Raw genomic sequence first — 26,502 nt, 5'->3', positions numbered from 1 at the left:
TGGTTCTCAACCTGTGGGGGTCCCCAAATAATTTTGGGGGGTCCCCAGATGATTAACCTAATGTGCAACATTGTTTTCTCACTCAACTGTAAACAAACCAACATAAAGTTTAAGTTTATAGAGGGTATCTGTATGTTCCTAAAGTGACAATTTAAGGACTTTTTAATATCTCTAAAATGACAAATTAATCATTGGCCAAATTGTCAAATATTAGAGGCAGAAATTGTGAAAATAGCCAGTCTACATGCTCACAACACCTCGCGTTTTTTCACAATATAACCATGTTATACAAAATGTAATGCCTCAACTCTCGTCAGGTTGGTTAAAATATGATTATTTTGGGGGTCGCAGCCTGAAAAGGTTGAGAACAACTGCTTTATACCAACGCATTCAGAGTGTGTGCGTGTGTTTGCAGAATGGCGGTGTGGTGTGTGTGCCCGCCTCCTGTCCGACTGTGTCGTGCACGCGTCCCGTGACCCCACGAGGGGAGTGCTGTCCCGTGTGCACAGGGGTGTGTCTGCATCAGGGCATAGAGCACCAGTCTGGCTCCTCCTTCAGCCCACCCACTGACCCCTGCTCCACCTGCAGCTGTCTGGTCAGTCACACACACACACACACACACACACACACACACACACACACACACACACACACACACACACACAGGATCAGATGGTTGTGCAAATGATCACATGAAACATACAAAACTGTACTTTGTAGTAAGGGCTAACCAGGCACATTTTGAACTGCATTAAAGTATACATACTTGTTGTGTTGTGGTATCACTGGTATCACTTTGTGCATTGGCCATTGTGAAACTTGCCTAGCTTGCATGCAATTACAGGGGTGCCATAGCAAAGACATTTCTTAAATGTAGTGCAATATTTGCCTTTTTAGCCTGTTTATGTAACCACATATTGTCCTAACCTTTAAAGGACCGGTTCACCTCTGGGACAACCAGATTGTATTTTATTGTTGTTTGGGACACGATCAACACAATCCTGAGTTATTTATTGAGTTCAATCTGTGTTTTTAGATATTTTAGTATTTCAGCATGCTACAACTGGTCATATGATGCTTTGTAGCATGATATTGCTTCATCTAATGCATCATATGATGCAAAATGCATCATATGATGCTTTGTAGCATGCTGAAATACTAAAATATCTAAAAACACAGATTGAACTAAAAAATAACTCAGGATTGTGTTGATCGTGTCCCAAACAACAATAAAATAAGATCTGGTTGTCCCAGAGGTGAAGTGGTCCTTTAAGGTTGTGGTTGGTTAGTTTGCTTGTCCATTTTCCTTCCCACCACCACCCTACTATATCGTATCCCCTCTCCCATTCCCGTTCCTCCTTTATCTCCTCCGTTCCCAGTTCGTCTGTCACGTTTAGTCATTCTAGCACTTGTCTCTTCCCTCCTTGTCTGGTCAGAACGAGGTGGTGACGTGCCACACGAGGCCGTGTCCTCGCCAGTGTTCCCATCCCGTTCCTTCAGACGCCTGCTGCCCTGCGTGTGACAACTGCCTGTACGAGGGTGTGATCCACGTGCACAGACATGCCTTCACGCCCTCATCTAACCCCTGCCAGCGCTGCACGTGTGTCAGGGGCACGGTCACCTGTGTGCCCCTCGTCTGCCCGCCAACCCCCTGTTCTCGACCGGTCACTCAGCCGGGACAGTGCTGTCCTCAGTGCACAGGTAGAGCTGGATTTGTCAGAATGTACTCCGTGCAGTGTGTATAATATGAAGCTATATCACACAAGAGGGAGTTCTGTTGGGTTGTATATCGTCGTTGTCGGGTGGAAACCTTGCATGTCCGAAACCGTTAATTTAAAAAAAAAATAAACTAGTGAAAACAGCCAATCTACAAGCAAACAACGCCTCGCACCGCGAGGCGTTGTGTGCTTGTAGATCAGCTGTATTCACTACTTTTGTGCGACAGCCTTGTACGATGAAGCAGGGCTTTACTTTGTGAAAGAACATACAAATTTGAAACTTGGAGATACAAGGTTTCCACCCGACAACGAGGATATATGAGGACGGCATCTCTGGGTATAAGAGGTATCCAAGCTAGGTGACACCTCCAAAAGCTTCTGCCCAGGAGGGCTGTGGCCCTGTGAGGGCTGGAGAGGAGGCGGCTATTCATGGAAAAAATGTATAATCCACTCAGGGTGAACTGTAGACGATTTATTAAAAAAGAGTCAAGCATAACATTGTCAGACCTTCCAGCAAAATTGGATTATGCAATCGCAGAATTGTCTTTTTTTTAAGGCTGCATAATAGCATTTTTCCACCCGCGTATTTTTCAACGTTTCACATAGTAACTTTACGCATATTGCAAATTGTTCTGCATATTTCTGTACTTTTCGCATATTTCGCAACTTGCCGCATAAAAACCCAGCATATTTCATCGCAAAATCAAGGATTATAGCCCACATTATCAAGGATCTTTGTCTGCATAATCAAGATTTTAGTCTGCATAATCAAGGTTTTTCATAAGGGTCTAAAAACAGCATTACAGCAACATGGCACCCAGAGCACCAATCTCAGCCCATTCTTACGGTTCTTGAATGGTTATACTATATGTACAGGCATGTTACACTTAGAGTATGGACAACATCAATGGTACTGCTGATGAATAGGAGTTTGTCACCCCAACCCCTCTCTCTCATTCTCTCTCTCTCTCTCTCTGGGCTTCATTGTTTCAGTGTGTACGCTGGAGGGTCAGGAGTACGGTGAGGGACAGACATGGACCCTCAGTTCCAACCGCTGCTCCACATGCACCTGTCAGGTCTGACTCTGCACAGCTGTTACACTCTGATTGCTTTTTTCTTCCTTCTCCATCCACATCACTGTATGTGCTGATAAGCAGGGGCGTCACACCAAATTCTGGGCCCTGGTTACAAGGATTCACTGCTGGCCCCCCATGAATGTTAACTATTGAAAAATAGCAGATCTACAAGCTCACAGCGCGGCACCGAGTGCCGCGCTGCGAACTTGTAGATCTGCTATTTTTGAAAAATCGTGAAAATTTGTGCCAAGAAACCTGTTTTCACGTCAGTGATGCTCAAACTTTTTCATGTGAAGGACCCCCCCCCATCTCAAAAAAAAAATTTGGAGTTACAAATGTTCATTTAAAAAATACATATATTCAAAGATTTGCGCACATTTTCACGACTTTTCAAAAATAGCAGATCTACAAGCTCGCAGCGCGGCACTCGGTGCCGCGCTGTGAGCTTGTATATCTGCTATTTTTCAATAGCTAAAGTTACTAGGGCCCCTCCTCCTTGGGCCCTGGTAACTCAGTCCCACTTTCCTACCCCTTGTGACGCCCCTGCTGATAAGTGTGTGCTCTCCAGGCAGGAGAGGCCCGTTGCGCATCTCCAGAGTGCCCCAAGCTGACGTGTATGCACCAGGTGACCGATCAGGGAGCATGCTGTCCCCGCTGTAGAGGTAACGCTGTGAGCCCTGTGTTTAGTGTCATCATAGTCTCAGTCTGAAACAATTGATTGATTGATTGATTGGTTAATTGATTGAGTCATTTAGTTGCAGGTTTGTCAACAGTACAGGTATTACAGTTAAAGGGGGTTTGTTTTGATTGTGGTCCATTTAATGGAATTCCATTGGTGACACAGGGCTATTAAAATATTTTGGAGCCTGAAAACAAATGTATACTCTTTTAATCATTCTCCATATGTTTTCTCTTAAGGCTTGTGCAAGTTTTGAAATATATACAGTATATATATATTTTGCTGTGTGGGAAATTCTTTTTTTTAGCAGAAAATAGTCAAATTCTTTCTATAATGTAGGGTCATGATGTGGTTTGTTTCAGGTTGCATGTATGGGGGAGAAGAGCATGCGGAGGGGAGCAGTTGGTTTGCAGACTCCACCCCATGCATGACGTGCATGTGTGTGGATGGAGTGACAACCTGCTCAGAGGTCCGCTGCCTGTCTCCCTGCATCAACACCATCAATGTGCCTGGGGAGTGCTGCCCTGTCTGTGCAGGTAGGACAGCTTCTAATGATGACTTGTGTAGAATTCAGCCAAGGGCATGGTTCGTCAACACCACTACTTGGGGTTGGGACAATTATTTAGTTAAAATCCTAAATTTTTGATTGTATTTGGAGCTCATACGCATATGCAGGTGCTTAATAAGCCCTATAGCAGGGGTCGGCAATTCGATTTTTTCGAAGGCATTAGATGGCGGGCCAAAACATATAATGAAAGGCCAATTTAAGAAATTGTAGTTAAATAATGTTACTGGAACTCCAAGACAGACTGCCTTACAAGACATAGGCATCTGTGATAAAAAGAAAAGAAAAAAGAATACAAACGCATCGCATACTGTAATATTAACAGGCTTAGATAACACAACGTCTTGTCGATGTGTTGATGGACGCTGTAGTCGATGGACTTCCAAAGCACTTTGTGGTGGAGTTTAGGTGCATGGCTGTTTTCTGTGTGTGTTTGACCAGACTGTGTATTCGAGGGGAGAGTGTACGGTCCCAGAGACAGTTTCCAGCCAGCTGACGACCCATGTCAGATCTGTACCTGTGAGGTATGATATGATCATCAAACATATAATTTTCTGAATGTCTGAGTGAGTGTCTGTCACAGCGTTTCTCCTCAGTGGCTGGAGCAATTGATCTGAAATCGCATCACCATAAGCATATGAACACACCTGACATAACTGTGAAGCCCGTTTGTCACTTTCACAAATCATATGCTGTATATTAGCATTTTTTATGGTGTACCTATATCTATTCTGCATCTAGCTTGAGGCATATCTATTCTGCATCTAGCATGAGGCAACATGTTTAACCAGCTCTGTGTGTGTGTGTGTGTGTGTGTGTGTGTGTGTGTGTGTGTGTGTGTGTGTGTGTGTGTGTGTGTGCAGGCGGGCGGGGGTCGGTTGTCTGGCCCTATTACAGATTTTGTCCAAAAATCATGCAGATCGGTACACAGTATCTCTGTAGCCATTAAACGAAACGGGTATTTCTTACATTGATGCTCCTACATATTATCATGCAAGCACCAGTTAAAGTTACTTTCCATCCCTCATATACTGTGTGCACAGTGCACATCCCATAACCCACCCACTGCACATCATTTCGGAGCTCATATCTTTGAACGGGTAAGGGCTAGTTTCACTTACAGTAATCAGTCGATCTATCTACACTATATGTTTGCCCCACCTGAACTCATCCATTCACATGAATAATGTATGTACATTACATCACTCGTATGATATGACTGTGCTCTTTTGTGGCTTATAATATCTATTTTTACAGATCTTTCAGCATTAGTTTCAAATCACTTCCTAAAAGTCTGTTCTCATTGTAATATTTATAATTGACTTTATAACATTATATTACAAAAGTGTATTATTGCTCAATCAAACCATCTCAGAACATGCTTGATTATTTGAGGTGTATAATGATTGCAAGACAATTAGTAATGAGTCTGTCTGTGTGACTGTCTCTGTATGTACAGTAGTGTACGGTTTTGGACATACAAGGTTTCCACTCGACAACGACAATATACAGTATGAATGTATCCCTATGTATATACTTTATGACTCAATGACTCAACACACTATCATCATCAATCAATCACAATACAAAGCAGAGAAAACAAACTCAATATCTGACATATTGTAATGTGATAATGTGATAGTTGGGGGTCAAAGTGCAAGGTCAGTGATGATGAGCCAGACAGCTCAGACACGTGCACATATAGACATCAAAGGGGGCTTGAGCCCTTGCCCTTTTATCCATCTGTAAAAAAGTACCATCTCCAGACCACGAATGCTGTTTTTTACTATGGTAAAAGAAATGCAAATGCCCTCTTGCCATACCATTCCTGAAGGCAGCATTCAAAAAGGAAGCCTTGTCCAAACTCTCCTGAACTTGAATGCAGCATCACATGCTGAAATAATTGCCCTCACTGTGTAGAAATCCATGCCGTTACGCCACATTCTCCAGAATTGCCTTTTTTATGCTTAAAGGAGTAGTATGGTATCAAGTAATGAAAATAGCCGACCTCCAAGCAAACAGAACGTGTCGCGCTGTGACGTGTTCCGAGCTTGGAGGTCTGCTATTTTCTATATTTTCACCAAAAGGCATTTTTCGAAATTTCAGACCCTGCCTCTCTAAAGCCCCTTTTCGACTGCAGTTTTAGCACCACACCACACTACACCACACCACACCGCACCACATAAAAATATCTACATTTTCCATTACAAAAAAGTACCCCTATCGGTAAGAAACAAATTGACCCTTTTAACTGTGATTATAATACAATATAAATGTGTATTTCAACTATCCTAATTACAATGCACTGTAATGGATTATAACTGTGATTATAATACATTATAAAGTATTATCTATTATCATGTATTACAACTATATCGGGTCAGTGAGTGATCAGTCATTATGAAGTGTTTGGCCCTGTTTGGCCTAGCTCAGACCTACTCTAGAGTGGATACTTTTTAGTACCCTGTTTAGTACCACTTTCACACCACTCTACCCAGGTCCTTGTAGTGGAAAACCTGGCACAAGTGGGCGGTGTGGTGTGGAGTGGTGTGGACTGGAGTTGGGCACAGTGGAAAACATTAACATTCTCTGCACGTCCCTGCTCCCAGGTGATGCCAGATGGCCAACAGCACCTGAGGTGTTACCATAAGCAGTGTCCCAGTCTGGTGGACTGTCCCAAGAACAACATCCTCTTCTCTGGACCAGACTCCTGCTGTCCTGTCTGCGCTCGTCAGTACAACTTTAATGTCTTCAAGTTTTTATTAATTTACGCTAAATCCTGAATTCCGAATGTGGCACTGATTGTTTACTTGATGTGTGTTGGTGTGTGCTTGTGTGTAGAGCCTCTCAGTAACTGCACAGCCACGCTGATCGGTAACGAGGTCTTGGCTACTGATGACCCCTGCTTCACCTGCCAGTGCAAGGTACCATGTTGATTGACCCTCTTCTTATGGCCAATTTTAGGATTTTGTGTCGCTGAATTCTTTACTTATAAATGATAGAACCTTGAACCTTCAAGTGGTTAAATATCTGAAAACACAAATTGACATGAATCCAGAATACACTGTGCTGTCAAACGATGAAACCATATGGAATCTATGAAAAGGTTGTGGGGGTCCCTGCTTCATCTCTCTCTCAACTAAGGGATCCTTGGCATGAAAACGACCCCTTATACAGGATTGGTTGAAATTGTTACCCTGCAGGGAATAGGGAAAACAATTATAGCCACTACAGTCCAGTGTACAGTAAGTATATGAATGCAAACCTGGGCTCCTTATGTTTGTGTGTGCCTTGTAGGATCTGACATGGACCTGTCTGCATCAGAGCTGCCTGCCACTCACCTGTCCCCCTACTGAACAGTTCACCCCCCCAGACTCCTGTTGTCCCGTGTGTGAGGGTGAGATGTCACCTTCTCTCGCATGTAGGGCTGTCACGATATGACATTTTACATGACGATTAATTGTCGCTCAAATAATTGCGATTAACGATTTAATTGTGTTTTTGTTGTCGTGGACAATTACATTTTTGTTTGGCGTGTAGGCTTTGAAGTTGCACATGGTGGATATGACACATAACCTAAATATACAAAGAAATGACAGGCATATTTTACAACTTTATACTTAAAAAATAACATTGATAGTGGAAATAGCCGATCTACAAGATCTGTGAGCTTGTAGATCTGCTATTTCCACTACCTTTTAAAAGTGTTTGAAACTTGTAATGAGCTCCGAGTTACTAGATACCCCTTCACCTATTAGGGGACCCCCCGACGCCGTCCGGAACCCTCCTCAGGTCCTAAGCCCAAGAAGTTACCAGATCTTTTTTAACAAAACACTATCACTAACACTACACTATACCTTTAAGTTAACACAAACAGGTGTTATAACCTTTCTCATTTGCATAAACCTACTATTACACATATACATATACATATTTACATATTTACATTAATACACTTCTCTGAATGAAAGCTGAGCTATCAATGAGACCCTCTTTAACTGGTGAATATTATTACTTTCTGCAGCAACTATTTATTTTAGAGACCAGGCTATGCACCTTACTTTAGAAATGTAGACCTTAGGTCTGAATGGAGAATGCAAACCACAAAGACCATGTAAAGTATGAGTCTGACACCTAGCTCTCACCAGGGGCTCGGGAGCGACGCCGCTTGACTTATTAGTACAAACCGTCCAGTGTGAACATCAGTTCATCCGGTTTAAGGGGTTTGGAGATTTGTACTTATATTCTGCCAAGCTCGCCCACCAACTCAGCACGCGCTGAGTTGGCTTCTGAGAAGGTGAAAAGACTTTTACCTAAGAAAACACTCTTGTTGATTCTTACCAAAAGCCTCACTCAGTCCCACAGCCAGGAGATGATTCGAGTGCCTGAAGGTGTTCAAAACCTTCCTCCCATAAGTGCAGCCTTCCCCATAGGGAAGGAGAGAAAGTCAGACCTTAAAAAGTTGTAAACTCTTAAAAAATGAGTTCAGACAGACACCAGATAAAAGTGAATAATAAAAAGCTTTACTGGTAAAAACAGTTACAAAATATAAAACCACCAATACAGTAATTGGCAATGAAATAATGAAGAAGTACAATATAAGTACTTGACTAAAAACAGAGAATCTAACAGAGTCAAAGTCTCTCTAAGTACAGGAACAAGTGGTGCAGAAATTGCACTAAGTACAAAAAGGTCCATCCCCGACCCCTAACGGGCCGGGGATAGCTGCAACAACTCAACTCTACAAAAAGACCAAGAACAACTCAGACTACAAGTAACAGGAGACACGAAGCAGCCTCCTTTATACAGTAGTCCGTTGCAGTCACAGTGACGTGATTTACACACAGAACATATTTTAGCACACACACGTTTGCACGCTCTCACGCACTTCTGCATGCACTAACACGCACATCCTTTCATAATCGAGACGGTGAAGGTCAGGCTAGACTCCCCCATCCATGCCAGGTTGGGGAGTCGTCCGTTCTCACATCAGAAGCTTCTGGGAAACACCTCTCTCCCAGGATGTCATATCTCATGTTGACGTGATAAGAGATAACAGCACGGCCCGAACGTTAGGGAGGGACGGGCACCTGTCTCACTCACGCTCAGTCCAAGGTTGGTTTCCCAGACAGAGAGAAGATAACAGCTCGTTAGCGTGGCCAGCTGCATTTGATGAGTCATCTCCAGTCCAAGGCCATCTTGGAGCTGGATGCCTCTCTCTCTCCACTCAGCAGACACAGTGCACAGGGTTCCAAAAGACAGGGTGCCATACACCTGGGGTCACAGGCGGGACCCCTAACACCCCCTCTGGCACCCTGGATCCTCTCATCCGCAGCCACCACGGAGTCAGGTGGGTAGAGTGAAGTGTCTCGGGCGATCTTCCGAATCCCCAGTTGGGGCTCAGCCAACTTCCCTCAGATCCAAAGACAGCCCCCAGACAGCCGAAACGGTTCTGGCCAGCCGCCTGTGTCTCGACGGTAGCCCACACCATGCCGTGCTGGGAACGCACCTGTTCCTCCGTGACTTTAAAGATGGACACACAGGCGGGGTTGATGGAGCGCCAGTTGTCTCCGACCAGGCGTGTGAGGATCACAGATGTCTTGATGGAAGCGGCTTTCATCACCCAGTAGTCATCCCAGGGGGGCATCATGAACGGCTCCCTCCGGGGCAGGTGTCCTCTCCGGATACCCACGATCTCCTCCCAATTCTGGGGGAACTTAAGATCATCATCTCTGAGTTTATGGCCATTGGTGCCATAAACTGCAGTCTTGGCATATTAGAGTCCTCATCGTCAGACAGAGACTCTAATGCAGGCATGATAGCTAACTCCCAGACCCCATCAGAGGGTCCAGGAAGCTCAACAGGCTCATCCATAGGTGCCGGAGTGACAGAGCCACTCCGGTTCTCCTCCGGCGGGTCCTCAGTGAGCAAGCCAGGCTCCACAGGGTCCGTACCGAAGAGGACGTCATCTTCCATGTCCCACCGGCGAATGATCTGGTCGTGTTTCTCCTTCTATGCAGTACATATAGTGCATATGGTTTCAAAGGACAGGGGGCCATATTATTGGGGTCACAGTCAGGACCCCTAACACCCCCTCTGGCATTTGCATTCGGCCAGGGCAATGCCCAACCATGAGCAAGAACATCTGACCACAGCTCCAGCGGTCATAACAGGATAGGCTGCCAGGACGATGCACAGTCCATACAGGACGTAGCACCCCGGGCAAACCAATGCTCGACATTCCCTGGGTCCCCCCTTGGGCCCAAAGGCAAAGGCCTCGCCACCAGGGCGAAGGAGAGGCTTGCGTGAAGCCTTCCCTGGCCAACTTCACCACACCATCGGATACGCCTAACCGGCGCTGGCACTCTTTCCAACTCCACTGTCCCCAGGTGGCGGGGACTGTCCTGGCGCTACACAGATCAACACTTCATGTCTGGCACACTCCAAGGCAAAGGGCATCTCCTTACGAGAACAACAGTTACCTGTCCCATGCCTTGGCGCAACCTCTCCATGCCTAACTAGGGGTGTACAACCCGAAGCTTCGGCCATTTCTCAGTGCTCACCTGGTCTTGCGAACTTGGTCAATATGTACTATTACCGAGTTCTCCAACCTAAGCTGAGCCAATGTGGGCTCGCCCTGCCGACCGCTCCCTGAGGTAGCATTATCTAAGAGGTAGTTATTGAGGTAGTTATTTGCGGCGGTGGGATTGGCGAGTCCACGCCCATATAACTTAGGTTGGTCGCAAAGTCGTTAAAATATTATTAGATGTTCTCAACTGCTATTTTATCTAGTTCCTGATGGAGATGTTTTTACCGAACTGGCCGTCGGCTGTACACACCGACCTCCACTTCACTATGTTCAAAATCTCCGACGCTCTGGGGAGTTTTGTGAATAAAAAACACTTAAGCCTTGATAATATTAACTATCCTTTACTTCTGTAGTAAATAACTATATTCCAAGGGTCTCTCGGCTATTCTTTATGTGGCAGTGGACAAGAATTTAATTTATCAATTATGCCTATAATTAATCAATTACTAATCAATAATATTATGCCTATAATTAATCAATTACTAATCAATAATATTATGCCTATAATAAATTAATTACTAATCAATAATCAATAATCAATCGAGCCCACCCAGGGACGCCATGTAATGAGCTCCGAGTTACTAGATACCCCTTCACCTATTAGGGGACCCCCCGACGCCGTCCGGAACCCTCCTCAGGTCCTAAGCCCAAGAAGTTACCAGATCTTTTTTAACAAAACACTATCACTAACACTACACTATACCTTTAAGTTAACACAAACAGGTGTTATAACCTTTCTCATTTGCATAAACCTACTATTACACATATACATATACATATTTACATATTTACATTAATACACTTCTCTGAATGAAAGCTGAGCTATCAATGAGACCCTCTTTAACTGGTGAATATTATTACTTTCTGCAGCAACTATTTATTTTAGAGACCAGGCTATGCACCTTACTTTAGAAATGTAGACCTTAGGTCTGAATGGAGAATGCAAACCACAAAGACCATGTAAAGTATGAGTCTGACACCTAGCTCTCACCAGGGGCTCGGGAGCGACGCCGCTTGACTTATTAGTACAAACCGTCCAGTGTGAACATCAGTTCATCCGGTTTAAGGGGTTTGGAGATTTGTACTTATATTCTGCCAAGCTCGCCCACCAACTCAGCACGCGCTGAGTTGGCTTCTGAGAAGGTGAAAAGACTTTTACCTAAGAAAACACTCTTGTTGATTCTTACCAAAAGCCTCACTCAGTCCCACAGCCAGGAGATGATTCGAGTGCCTGAAGGTGTTCAAAACCTTCCTCCCATAAGTGCAGCCTTCCCCATAGGGAAGGAGAGAAAGTCAGACCTTAAAAAGTTGTAAACTCTTAAAAAATGAGTTCAGACAGACACCAGATAAAAGTGAATAATAAAAAGCTTTACTGGTAAAAACAGTTACAAAATATAAAACCACCAATACAGTAATTGGCAATGAAATAATGAAGAAGTACAATATAAGTACTTGACTAAAAACAGAGAATCTAACAGAGTCAAAGTCTCTCTAAGTACAGGAACAAGTGGTGCAGAAATTGCACTAAGTACAAACAGGTCCATCCCCGACCCCTAACGGGCCGGGGATAGCTGCAACAACTCAACTAAAAAACAAGTCAGACTAAAAAGGAGACACGAAGCAGTCTCCTTTATACAGAACTCCGTCGTGTCACAGTGACGTGATTTACACACACAGAACTTTAGTTTAGCACACACATACTGACACTCGCTTGCGCACGTACATGCACTAACACGCACATCTTTGCAAAATCGAGACGGTGAAGGTCAGGCTAGACTCCCCCATCCATGCCAGGTTGGGGAGTCGTCCGTTCTCACATCAGAAGCTTCTGGGAAACACCTCTCTCCCAGGATGTCATATCTCATGTTGACGTGATAAGAGATAACAGCACGGCCCGAACGTTAGGGAGGGACGGGCACCTGTCTCACTCACGCTCAGTCCAAGGTTGGTTTCCCAGACAGAGAGAAGATAACAGCTCGTTAGCGTGGCCAGCTGCATTTGATGAGTCATCTCCAGTCCAAGGCCATCTTGGAGCTGGATGCCTCTCTCTCTCCACTCAGCAGACACAGTGCACAGGGTTCCAAAAGACAGGGTGCCATACCTGGGGTCACAGGCGGGACCCCTAACAAAACTATATTAACATTTCTCAACATGGAAACGATTATGACGATTATGCAAAATAATCGCGATTACCTCAAATAATTGCGATTAGACGATTATGTAATAATTGTGACAGCCCTACTCGCATGGTCTCGTCATTCCATATAGAGATGTGTGTTTTTGTTCCAGTAACACATACTGAACATGTGGATGTGAACATTGTATTGTTTCAGAGTGTGTGATCGAGGGACAGGGGATGCGTGTGCCTAATGGGGGCAGATGGACAGACAGTGATGATGACTGTGTCACATGTACCTGTAATGTAAGTCATCCCGCAACAGATCAAATATATCACTGATACATGGTTTACTAACCCCATAAGGAATCTCATTCTGCTATTATAAACATTACAGACAGGAATTATATTGGTAATATTTGTAAAGATTGGATTAAAACTATGTTTTGATTCCTAATGAAACAAGAAAGTAAAAAAATGAAATAGCAAATGTTCTATAACTCAAACTCTTATATATGTTCATATTAACAGACAAACTGTTTGTCTGTATGTTAATATAATCCCTGTAAAGTATGTGTCTTTTTAACAGCTGGGCCATATTGAGTGTACCATTGAGGAATGTGTGTCAGTGGCGTGTCAGGATAGCCAGATACCAGTGAAGATTCCAGGGGAATGCTGCCATGTATGCCAAGGTATTACAGTCATCCAACAGGGCCTGGGGACCTGGCGATTAATGTATGCTGGCTAATGGAACACTGCCCTCTGGTTCAAAGAATGATGGGGTGTCATAGCTTCAATGCATTTGAGGGGTCATCATTTTCTAAGTGTGCTAAAGAGTGACATCTGCTGTTCATTATTGTTGCAGTTTCATTCTAGTGACTATGTGTTGTAAAGCAGAATAATGTCGAAAATACAAGTTGGACAACCACATTATCCAAAAAGGCTTGCTGCTCGCTTAGGTAGCTAGTTGGGGGGAAAATATAGTGTGTACCTGACCATGGTGCGACGTCTCCATTCAACAGTACACAAACAGTAAAACGGTCTTTACTGTACTTTTGAATGGCTAGTTGAACCACAGGCCATGTTGCGGTAAGTCTTGGTGGTTCATAAATGCATTTTGTGTGTGTGTGTGTGTGTGTGTGTGTGTGTGTGTGTGTGTGTGTGTGTGTGTGTGTGCGTGTGTGCGTGCGTGCGTGCGTGCGTGCGTGCGTGCGTGCGTGCGTGCGTGCGTGCGTGCGTGCGTGCGTGCGTGCGTGCGTGTGCAACAAAGTAAATCGTCACTGTCAGGCAGAAAATCTCCAAGTTTCAAATTTGTAATTTTTTTTTGCAAAGCAAAGCCCTGCTTCATCATACAAGGCTGTCGCACAAAAGTAGTGAAAACAGCAGATCTACAAGCACACAACGCCTTGCGATGCGAGGCGTTTTGTGCTTGTATAGATCGGCTGTTTTCACTAGTTTAAATCATTTTTAAAATGGTTTTGGACATCTACCTTTCCCAGTGTCACAAATGTCATACTCAGAAGCTGCGCTGTCAATGCTCCCATCTCTGCTCTTCTATAAAGTAAAGTATTGTTCCAAAGGTCTCTGGAATGTACAGTCGACCACCTTTTAAAGCTGTTTCTGTGTGTGTTGCAGACTCCGTGTCGTGTACATACCAGGGCACAGTGTACCAGTCCAATGAGCAGTGGGAGGTGGATGAGTGCACCAGCTGTTCCTGTGTGTCTGGAGACGTTCACTGCCACAGTGAACGCTGCCCACCTCTCACATGCGCTACAGTCAGTATAGAGTGCACAGGCACATACACACACACACACACACACACACACACACACACACACACACACACACACACAACCGGCTCGCTATTATTGTTTCCTTAGGCAATGCCTTGTTAGTGGCCACGCTAGCAGTTTCCATGTGAAATTCAGGGACATCTGGCATTAAAAAATTAAGAAACTCGAATATCTTAACTACAATGAAATGAAGTCGACATGTTTTTTAAGGGCAACTGTTGTATAATCGCCATACAGTATTACACTCGAGGGTGTGCATTATCGTGGTTATTGGCACTTCAGCCCCGCCTACGGAACTTGCCTTCGGCTTGTTCCTACAGCGAGGCTGGCGTGCCAATAATCATGATAATGCACACCCTCGAGTGTGATATTGCTGTGCTTTTGGAACATATGAATAAAAAATACATTTCTGTTTGGCTTTTAAGCTTCACAAACAAAAGTTTCACTGTGGGTTTGTAATGCATTAAATTATGCAAAGTAACCGTGATTATCTCAAATATCTCGATTAGACAATTAAGATTGCAATTAGACAATTATGTCACACACGCACACACACACCTATAAGTACATTTGTTGTGTATGCTCACCAGGATGAGATAACAGCAGTAATCCCAGGCGTGTGCTGTCCTCACTGCCTGCCACGTCCAGCCACCTGCATCGTGTTCGGAGACCCTCACTATCGCACCTTCGATGGTCGTCTGCTGCACTTCCAAGGGGCGTGTACATATGTCCTCGCTCAGGACTGTGAGGGTGGAGACTTCAGGTACAACACAATTCTAGACAAATCATAGAGACTGACTGCAATCAAGTTAGTGTTCATCATTATCCATTTAGTTTTACCATTGGCTGGAAGCACCATGCAGAAGTGTAGAGCACATCATATCTTGTTTTACAACAAGAAATCTACCATGGTCTATGTTTGTCTCAGGAGTGGCACTTGCAGTTATGGGCCTTGTGAGACCATAGCAAATGCGAATTGGACCAAGCATTTGTTCAGAAATAGTATATGAAACATGGCATGTTTGAAGACACCAGTTATCTCAGGCTACACAGGATATTCTTATCCTTTAACCCCTATTTGGCAACCATGATTGCTGGTGTCAACTGCTAATGTTAGTTGGTATATATAGCCTACTGTATGTACTGTAAACCAGTAAGACTCCCTAATCGGGAGATAAGCGACCGTTGGTCGCTTATCTCCACAAATAGGCCAAAAGTGTGTTAGTTTGTTTTACCAATTATCAAGACATACGGGCAGTTGACAGTTTGCCATGGTTACTCATTGAAGTTGAATCTCCATATATGGAGATAACCTACGCATCACACTAAGTCTGACCTCACCAGTCCATATTTGGGCATGAGCAACTTATGTCTCCATATATGGAGATATGATGACATCACACAGTCCTCAGCCGATGATGTGGCGTGATGTCATACAATACACAAACGAGCCCTACAGTATAAAGGGGCAATTCTTGCCAGGAAAGAAGCATTTCTTCGACTCAGACCTTATCGCCAGGGTTGGCTTATAGCAGCTGTCGGTAGGACCATATATGGATTCTGTTAGTGTGGATCTCCTAACAGGGCATCATCTGGGATACAATCCCTTTTATGCCCATATATGGAGATCCCTAACAGAATCCCTTTCATGCCCATATATGGAGATCCCTAACAGAATCCCTTTTATGCCCATATATGGAGATCCCTAACAGCATCCCTTTTATGCCCATATATGGAGATCACTAACAGCTAACAGAATCCCTTTTATGCCCATATATGGAGATCCCTAACAGAATCCCTTTTATGCCCATATATGGAGATCCCTAATAGAATCCCTTTTATGCCCATACATGGAGATCCCTAACAGAATCCCTTTTATGCCCATATATGGAGATCCCTAACAGAATCCCTTTTATGCCCATATATGGAGATCCCTAACAGAATCCCTTGTATGCCCATATATGGAGATCCCTAACAGAATCCCTTTTATGCCCATATATGGAGATCCCTAACAGAATCCCTTTTATGCCCATATATTATGGAGAAATCCCTGCTCTGAGTATCTGACATCAATGTGATGTCACCTGTTTATGCCCATATATGGAGATCCCTGCTCTGCGTATCTGGTTGCTATGGTAAACAGTTGGTTGCTAGGGTAAAAAAACATGGTTGCTATGGTAAACAGTTGGTTGCTAGGGTAAACAGTTGGTTGCTAGGGTAAAACCATGGTTGCTAAGGTGGTTGCTAACGTACACTAACAGACCAGCAACAACAGACTGTTGCCACAGCAACGTACACAAAGGTTTGTGTACACATGTGGTGTGATGTCATACTGATGCGGAGATATGAGCAGGGCAAAGGTGTGACGTGTGACGTGTGACGGACGGACGGACGGACGGCCGGTGGAGGTTTTCATAGTAAACTGCTCCCTGACGGTCGCAATGACATGTCATATATTTGGGTCTGGTGAAGTTCCTGTAAGACTGGTGCAAAGCATAACATATTACAATACAAAAAGCTACTGAACAAAGAAAGAAAGATATGGCTGTTGCTAGAATAATTCTGGAAGTAAGTTTGGATGCTCTATGACTAACTTAAAGAATCTCTCTGTCTGTGTAGTATTCATGTCACCAATGATAATCGTGGACGTAAAGGAGTGTCCTGGACTAAAGAGGTGACCGTTTTTATAGGAGACGTCGCAGTGCAGCTTCTCCAAGACTGGGTCGTCAAGGTTGGTGATTGTAACTGTGCTGCAAATATCTACATCAGGGTTCTTCAACACTGCTCTTTGATACTGACATGATATTGACATAGACCATACATGGGCAACTGGCGGCCCGGGGGCCACATGCGGTCCCCACCTTCACTTAATGCGGCCCACAGGTTAGAATACTGAATATATTATTGATTTCAGCTGTTACAATTCCAAACATGACCTGCTTTAATTCCATCAGTCTATATTAGTAGCTTAATGACTAGTATAGTAGTATTACATTTTTTTTTTATGTCCAATTTGTATTTAAGTTCATAAAGTTAACATGAGTATATAACTAAATGCGTTTGAAAATTAAATCCAAATGTTAAATTTCAGGATTCCAATTAAGAAATAACACAAAATAATTCAGGATTCCAATTCAAAAGAAGCACAAATAGCAGATCTACAAGCTCAAAACGCATCGCAGTGCGATGCATTTTGAGCTTGTAGATCTGCTATTTTTGCTTCTATTGTATGCGATACTAGTATGACAAAGTATGACGTAGCAAAATGCAATGTGGCCCTCTGGAGTGAAGGTGGAAATATAGTGGCCCTCACCATCATCAAAGTTGCCCACCCCTGACATAGGCGGTATCATGGTCAGTATCATGGTCAGTATTATGTCAGTATCATTGTCAGTATCATGTCACTACAGGTCAATGATTATACAGTTGATGATTAATGAATGATTAAGGTTGATGCAATTAACTAATTTGCTGCCATTTAACAATACCTTCGTACTCTCATATGCCCCTGTCTCCATAGACTTCCATGTAATTCATAGTGCACGGATCATGCACACCCATGCCTAGATAATGCACCACTTGTGTCCACATTGCTCACAGCTTTCAAACAAAAAAATCCGAATGGAAATCCGTTCAGGCATTCATGAGATAGCAGCCATTATGTTTTCCTAAAATGTAAACAAAGATGGCTGCCATGTTTGAAAGATGGGGTTGCTATGGGGGTTAAACATGCAATTTCGCGATTGCTATCTTGCCTACTACATTTTTTGGGGTCAGAAAAAAACCATAATTTTTTTATTTTATTTTTTTTAAACGGAAAATTCTCGGGTTCCTCTGGCATGGCAGGGCCGTACAGCAGGATTTTTTCGGGCTCCTCGGCCATAGCAGCAAATGAGTTAACCACTAGCATCCGTATTCTGGGCCAAACATTCAGCAAAAGCAAGGATCAGTTCAAACGGAAGGGGTCAAGTATATGGTTTTAATTAACCTCCTGGTAGGATGTAAAACCAGAAGTTCTGTGTTCCCCCAGCAGGACCAGTGGTTGAAGAACCACGGTGTAATTGTGGTGTATTGTAGTACAAAGCCAATCAGTACTTTCAAACGTTGGCAGGTCAATGACGAGGTGGTGAGCCTTCCCTTCCTCAAAGAACCGTACATCTATGTGGAACGTCAAACCAACATCATCCTACTCAACACCAACATTGGACTCAAGGTGCAGAGCTCTTTCATGTCAGAGAACAAGCTTGTGCCACATTACCTTTACCCATTTGGGGGATCAATTAAGTTAGATTTTTAGTTTTCTTTCTTTATGCTGTTATGTTATATTTTTATGTACTATATCAGTAATAAAGTAGAATCAGTTCAATTACCGTACATCTTCAGTTACATCCGAATCGACCCATCTGTCTACACACACATTGGCCCTCCGTAATCCACTGTTTCCTATGACCCATTTTTACATTTACCCTCTCTAGGTGTTGTGGAGTGGCCGTTCCCACCTGGAGGTGAGCGTTCCAGGCTCCTATAAGAGCCACACATGTGGCCTGTGTGGAAACTTCAATAACTACCAACAGGACGACCAACGGATGCCCAGCGGAAAGATCAGCCTGTCAGAGGCCGCCTTCGGCAACAGCTGGAGGGTAAGAGAGACGATCCTGTTTTATTAAGCCTGATTAAAGGCCCATTCCCACTGGGCCAGATAACAGATAAAAAAAATCTCTTTCTCCAGATATTTTTCCATTCAAAGTGGATGGTAGATACAGATAAAAAAATATATTTGCCACAGATAAAAGTATCTGTGGCAAATATATGTGGTAGATATATTTTTTTATCTGTATCTACCATTCACTTTGAATGGAAAAATATCTGGAGAAAGAGATTTTTTTATCCGTTATCTGGCCCAGTGGGAATGGGCCTTTATACTTGTACAATGTTGTCCCTTGCTAAAAAGAACAGCTCTACAAGTTTGTTACAGCAAGGGAACTCATCACACATAATATAAAAACATAATATAAATAAATAAGCTTTATATACATAGTTATACGATTAATAGAGAAAATATTGGCATTGCCAATCACAATGAGTTATGAGGTCAGCTATATTATTATTATAATTTTCTAGTGCCAAAACCGAATAAATTCGGTTTATTAAAACGTATTAAGGAGTGCCAAAACCGAATAAATTCGTTTTTGTTTTGTTTTTTGAAAAAAAAATTCTTTTTAAAATTTTTTTTTTTTAAATTTTTTTTTGGACCCCATCAAAACTAGTGAACATGATTTCAATCGCGATTTTGCATGTTCCAACCCCATACAACCCCATCTAACATACAGGGCAGCCATTTTTGTTTACATAACAACATAACATAATGGCTATTATCTCAAGAATGCCTGAACGGATTTCCAATCGGATTTTTTTGTTTGAAAGCTGTGAACAAACTGCACAAAACCACAACAATGCAATCCAGGATTGCATTGGATTTTTTAGAGCTCATTCTTCTCTGTTTTTTTCCCATGCATGAGGTGTGCAAGGTTTAATCGTGGCTAAATTTCCGAAAATAGATCTTCTAAAATGCTTGGTAGCCAATAGCTAACTTCAAGCTAACTTCATCCTCTTCCTGTAAATGCACAAAGGAAAGTGTTCTGGCAAGTCATGGCTCCAGGGCTTGGGCATGCATTACCAGCATATCTCTATTATTCTCTGGCCACTGGGATGCCCTCTAGTGGTGATAGGCTGGCATTAAATGAGTTAAGATTTGTTTTGGGGCTTTTACGCCTTTATTGATAGGACAGTAGACTGACAGTAAATGGGGAGAGAGATTAGGAATGACACGCAGCAAAGGTCATCCGGATCGGGAATATCCATCCATGCCTATGTGGCAATGCCTAAGTGGTATTCGCCTGGACCAGTAGGACAACGGGCATCCCTATTCGCTATTTTCTTTAACGTTTGAAAAACGACAATGATTATGCTTGCATGGTTTTTGAATCAAGATGCGTGTGATCGTTTCCGTCTGCGTCTCCGTCTCTCTTTTGTAGGTGACCAACGGCAGCCACTCCCTCTCCTCGTGTCAGCCTGGCGAGGACGTCGACCCCTGTAAGGATGCAGGCTACCAGGCCAGAAAGTCGGCCAACAGCCGCTGCAAGGTGCTGAAGTCTGCCGTGTTCAAGGCCTGCCACCGCGTGGTGCCCCCTGAACCCTGGTACGGCGCGTGCGTGTATGATCAGTGTGCCTGTGGGGCCAACACTGACGAGTGTCTCTGCGACACACTGGAGGCCTACGCTGGTCAGTGCAGAGAGGCTGGAGTCGTACTGAAGTGGAGGAGCCCGTCACTGTGTGGTAAGTACAGTATACAGCGTGGTTCCCCAATTTGCGGCCCGCGGGGGGCTACTGTCTGGCCCACACCTACCCCAGTAATAATGGTGGTATAAGAGCAGCAACAACACTAGTATATCGTCATTGTTGGGTGGAAACCTCGTATCACAAAATGTGTACGTTCTTTCGCAAATCACACAAGGCTGTCGCACAAAAGTAGTGAAAACAGCAGATCGGCTGTTTTCACTAGTTTAAATAATTTTTAAAATTATAAATGCAAAACGAACGGTTTTGGACATACAAGCTTTTCACCCGACAACGACGAAAACTGTCACTGGAGTAGTGGGAACGTCACCGTTGCCCCCTGCAATGTTGTGGCCCTCGGCTTGGTACCCTAGACATAATTCGGCCCTTGGGGAAAACTAATTGGGGAACCCTGGTATACAGGCTGTGTTTGATGAACTTTCAACGTTTTAATGCATGTATAAAAGGCGCTATATACAGTATGACAAAGATGAACTTCATATATGGGTTCATCTTTTGGCTCTCAAACTTCCTTGGAGTGGGATTTTTGGATCATTATATTGGAACTGAATGTCTTTGCATCTGTACAGTGCTTGTTTCCTATTTAAATAGGAGCTAGTTATGTTATTTAGAATAGATAGATCACGTTGTTTGTGTTCAGTATTATACTACAGTATGCAAATTATTATACAGTATGATTCATTTTTCTGGATAAGACAAATCTAACTGTTGGAAGAATATTTTCAAGAATACACTTAAAACATTTGCAAGGGGTGCCCGCTGGCCTACTGGTCCAGGCACATACCACTTAGGCATTGCCACATAGGCATGGATGCCTGGCGGCGGCGCCAGTTCGATTCCCGATCCGGACTACCTTTGCCAATCAATAAAGGCATAAAAGCCCCAAAAAACTAATCTTAAAAAAAAAAACATTTGCAATTGCAGAGTTGTGCAGAAACATATATGGGGTTGTGTGCTCTGTGTGTCCAGAGGATGACCTTAGTATCTTTGTCTCTCCACAGCGGTGGGCTGTCCAGCTGAGAGGGGATTCGTGTTCGATGAGTGTGGACCTCCCTGTCCAGTCACCTGCTTTAACGTTGACGTACCACTAGGGGTAATAGAGAGTCACTGCTTCAAGCCCTGCGTACCAGGCTGCCAATGTCCTGCTGGCCTGGTTTTACACAACTACTACTGCATTCCTCCAGAGCAGTGTCCCAAGATTATCCATGGCAGCACCTCATAAAACCTAGAACGTCGCGCACACAGGGGTGTCGCACACATTCTGGGCCCCGGGTACAAGGATTCACTGCGGGCCCCTCATGAATGTTCTTCACAGGGGGAGGGGATTTAACCGATTTAGACTGAGACTTAACTATTGAAAAATAGCAGATATACAAGCTCACAGCGATCTCCTATTTTTGAAAAATCGTGAAAGTCTTTGAATATTTCAAATCCTTCAAAGTTTCTGTCAGTGCCAGTGGTGCTCAAAACTTTTCATGTGAAGGACCCCCAAAATGTCTAAATCTACTTGGCCACGAACCCCCATCTCAAAATATTTAGTTCCAGGGACCCCCCAAGAAGCAAAATTTGAGTTACAAATGTTGACTTAAAAATACATAATATTCAAAGATTTGAACAAACTTTTCAAAAATAGCAGATCTACAAGCTTGCAGTGCCCCCCTTGTGACATCCCTGGTGAGCGCGCACACACGCGCACACACACACACACACACAGAGACAGACACACACACACACACACACACACACACACACACACACACACACACACACACACACACACACACACACACACACACACACACACACACACACCCCATAATGTACATATTTAACTACTCTTAATCTACCTATATAAGTAATGCAGTACTGTATTATCTTGTGTTCTTTACATACTGTACCGTAAGTCAGAAACAGCAGTATTTTAACCACTCTGAACTGTACAGTATACTGTAATTTACGTTTTGTAACAGAATTGTGTCCTTTAAAAATTAATTGTATGAATATTATGATATTACTGTATAACTTAATCTTTTTATATTTATGTTTGTTTCTACTGTATATTATGTTATTTCGTCAACATTGTACTGTATACTGTTGAGGTCGGCAGGGTGTGGACAAAAGAAATTCAAAAAATGTTACATGGCTAGATGGACACAGAATTTATTTTTTATAATATGAAACGCATATTGCCTTAAACCTGCCTCAAAACGTGTCCAATCATTTGTTTTGTGTACGTTTCTAATGTGACAAATAATGTTAGCAATCACATTTTGCCTTACTGTATGTAGCACTGAAACTTTATACCACTCTTGCTTATTTTGATGAAACGTTTAACCTTTACTACCTTGAACTTTTCTTTGTTTTACACAGATTTTTTATCACGTTATTTTAACATAACTCTCAACAACCCAAATGACAAATTACTGTATAATTTAACTTAGGTTGTTTCCTTGGTGATTTTACAAGAATTAAAGGTTTAACTCATTATTGTTGTACTTTTTCATCTATAAACTAAAAGATTTAAAACTAGATATTAAGCTGGGTAGAATTATTAATAGATTATATAAAATACAGGTGACCTTTCTATGAATTTACTAGCACCACCATTAGACAAGTTTTATCCCATTTTGTAACTCATTTTTCCTAAGCTATCCTCTCCCTCTGCCAACCTGTGGAGAGCCCCGAAGGCCCGTACTGAGTTCATGCATCCTTCGATGCATGAGGAGTGAGCAAGAAGCTTCTTGTCACCAGACGGGGGAGTTTCCCCTGGTAGGACATGGAAGGAACGCGTTATTCCAACCAGTTCCCCTCCATCAGGCGCCCTGGCTGGCCGGGGTTAGGCAGTATAGAGACCAGGATTCCTACAGCATGTTTATGTGCCTACCCTAGGTGATACAGGGAGAACATGAAAACTCCACAAACCCCACCTAGGGTATGGGCGCTGTCGCGCTGATGATGCGGAAGAGAGAACACGCCCCCAGCGCCCACAGCGGGGAGAACAAGAGGTTCTAAAGATGGCAACATTGGCAATGTTCAAGATCAAGGCATTGTGCACTTTGGGAATTGTTTATTCTTGTTAAACTGATCAAAACGCGTCATCTTTTCTCCAACCTTCCAAAAACAAATATCTATGTGCCATCTGCTGTGGGTCTTTGATCGTCTTCCAGTTGCAAGTCATTTCACAGGCTGTCTGTGTCCATTCTGGTCACAGACATCTGACAGATCCTTCTGTAAAATAAAGATGAATAGATGTTACTGTGTGATAAATGACAGTGTATTGTATGTATTATAGTGTCGTTGTCGGGTGAAAACCTTGTATGTCTAAATCTGTTTGTTTTTGCATTTATCATTGAAAAAAAAATTAAACTAGTGAAAACAGTCGATCTAGATCTGCTGTTTTCACTACTTTTGTGCGACAGCCTTGTATGATGAAGCAGGGCTTTACTTTGCGAAAGAACATACACATTTGAAACTTGGAGATACAAGGTTTCCACCCAAAACAACGATATATAACAATGATGCAACTTACTGCCCGGGAGTTCTGCAGGATCATAGTGGATGTTCAGGCAAAGCCATGTCTATACTCATTGAGTTTAGTCAACATTTCCTGTTTCTGCCTTCCCCAAACTTTAGAGTTGTCCTCTAGCTGTAATAAACATAGAAACACTTTACAGATGCACAAGCAGAGCTGTTATCGATCAGTGACAATAGAAATTGGCAAATTAGTCAGCTAGAATTGAGCAAAAATAGACGATTCCTTTGTACAGTATTTATACCTGAGTTTCCAGTGTATTTATTTTTGCCTCAGCCTTTTCCAGTTTACTCAGCAACCTCAGCCTCTCTTTGTCTGGGATCATCTCTTCTGCCTGTGAGGGATATTATTGATATCACTTATGTTGACCTTTCTCTATAAAACAAACTTAACATTGCATTGCTTGCGCCTCCTGTGCATTAGTGCCACAATCTTTCGCTGACACTTGGGAAGGGTTAGCTCAAATTTGAAGTACTGTACCTTGTACTGGCCCTTTAAGGCTAGGTTTGGGTCCATTTTACACTCTCAAGGTCCTTACACCCCGGGAGGAGAAATAAACCATCCGAAAATGCGTTGGTGTATATTTCATATCATCAAATTATTAATTTGGTGATGTGTCATTCATACAAGTTGATGCTTTTGATCACGGTGAAAAATCAACCTGATTTTGAAAATAAATTGGCACTTTACTGTTGCGTAATATTTGCGTTCTGTGTGGCTAGTTAACTAACCTTAGTTAACTGTGATCTGATTCCGTATTTTTAACACCATAACTCCTTCAAAGTGTGTGTTGTCAGCATCTTGTATGAGGAGTACTGAACAGTGTTGAATATTGAAATTAATATTTTCTGAGCAGGGGTCACGCGCCTCACTCAAACGGACATGCATTGATGCCAAAAAACCCCACACATCAACAACGCTTAAGCCCTTTGCACACAGGACAGTTGCGTTTTTTTGTTTGCTGCATGAATAAAACGCATTGGATTTGGTGTGCAATGCTGTGCGGAATCGGAGATGCGGATCCCAAAAGGATTCATAAAAGGAGCAATGAGTTTTTTACCGCATGCGACAAGACGCACGAATCGAACTGGGTTCGATCGAGAAAAAAACGCACGGCTAATTCGGATCCGGTGTGCATGAGGTCGTTAAAAAAAATGAAATTGTCCGTTTTATCCGTGCGGATAAACGCGCCTGTGTGCAAAGGGCTTTAGTGTCACAACAAGAGTTTTGACAAAGAAACGAGCCTGTATGCATATCAGTAGACCTGGATAGTAGGTGTTAAGCGACTTGCGTGTGACGTCATGAAAACCACGTACCCCCCAAACATTGAATCAGCACTGCAACACTGGTACTGAACCTGTGTTAATGGCTGGATGATGATGGGTAAATGTGGCTGCTCTCGCATCCTTTCCAGCTCTCCTCTGAGACGGGCGTTCTCTGCCGCCAAGGCAGACTCCATCTCCTCCTTTCTGCTGTCCACCTCACCTACTCTCACAGCACACAGCAACATGCTCAGTGTTCATTATCGTGAAACTGAATTTCAATCATTCATTAACTTAAAGAAGTCTTCACCCCGAAAATGACTTTTTTTCCCCATTGATTACTCACGCCATGGAGACTTGAGTTCAATAATATGTTTTTGTATTTGTCGCGACAATAATTTGATTACAATAAATTTACCCCATTGATTCCGGATGGGGAGCCAAATGCATTCGGTTCCCCAACCAGAATCAATGGGGGTACATTTACTATAATAACATTTTTGTCTTAGGAATGTGACAAATACAAAAAAAATATTCTTGAACTCAAGTCTCCATGGAGTACCTGTAATCAAGTCTCCATGTAGTAATAAATGGGGGAAAAAGTCATTTTGGGGGTGAACTACTCCTTTAAGATTTTTCTAATCAACAGCATTGGGGAATTCAATACATCACTTGACGCAGTCATCTCACCTTTTTTGGCTACCTGGTTCTTCACCACATTTTGTTTGTACTTCTCCCTCAGCCGGTTATCTAGTGCTTTCTCCATCTTCTCAATGACCTGAAAAAGAATGAACACAAGAAAATGTAATGAATGA

At 43.0% G+C, this 26,502-nt stretch overlaps 2 protein-coding genes across 2 annotated transcripts in view; one reads left to right on the top strand and one right to left on the bottom strand.

Annotated features, from left to right (window-relative positions):
• kcp (kielin cysteine rich BMP regulator) overlaps positions 1–22,115 on the top strand; it is a gene marked incomplete at its 3' end in the record, with an annotated part of 64,359 nt that extends 42,244 nt beyond the window's left edge. Inside the window, exons 29-46 of the mRNA XM_080736877.1 lie at positions 416–595; positions 1,437–1,701; positions 2,712–2,794; positions 3,363–3,456; positions 3,836–4,009; positions 4,480–4,562; positions 6,648–6,768; positions 6,880–6,962; positions 7,336–7,435; positions 12,961–13,049; positions 13,333–13,435; positions 14,379–14,518; positions 15,127–15,299; positions 17,156–17,267; positions 18,648–18,749; positions 19,012–19,176; positions 20,572–20,872; positions 21,895–22,115. Coding sequence (XP_080593003.1) covers positions 416–595; positions 1,437–1,701; positions 2,712–2,794; positions 3,363–3,456; positions 3,836–4,009; positions 4,480–4,562; positions 6,648–6,768; positions 6,880–6,962; positions 7,336–7,435; positions 12,961–13,049; positions 13,333–13,435; positions 14,379–14,518; positions 15,127–15,299; positions 17,156–17,267; positions 18,648–18,749; positions 19,012–19,176; positions 20,572–20,872; positions 21,895–22,115 — 2,589 coding nt within the window. The remainder of the gene's footprint in view (positions 1–415; positions 596–1,436; positions 1,702–2,711; positions 2,795–3,362; positions 3,457–3,835; positions 4,010–4,479; positions 4,563–6,647; positions 6,769–6,879; positions 6,963–7,335; positions 7,436–12,960; positions 13,050–13,332; positions 13,436–14,378; positions 14,519–15,126; positions 15,300–17,155; positions 17,268–18,647; positions 18,750–19,011; positions 19,177–20,571; positions 20,873–21,894) is intronic.
• Positions 22,116–24,535: 2,420 nt separating this feature from the next.
• The window catches only part of ccdc33 (coiled-coil domain containing 33), a gene marked incomplete at both ends in the record, with an annotated part of 95,061 nt that continues 93,094 nt past the window's right edge, over positions 24,536–26,502 (bottom strand). The window contains 3 exon segments of the mRNA XM_080736875.1: positions 24,536–24,539; positions 25,778–25,910; positions 26,378–26,465. Of these exon segments, the coding sequence (XP_080593001.1) occupies positions 24,536–24,539; positions 25,778–25,910; positions 26,378–26,465 (225 nt within the window).

Source organism: Nannobrachium achirus (genome assembly GCF_963921795.1).
Source record: "Nannobrachium achirus genome assembly, chromosome: 11".
Lineage (NCBI taxonomy): Eukaryota > Metazoa > Chordata > Actinopteri > Myctophiformes > Myctophidae > Nannobrachium > Nannobrachium achirus.
The sequence above is the reverse complement of the archived record's forward strand: the minus strand, read 5'-3'. Positions and strand labels throughout refer to the sequence as shown.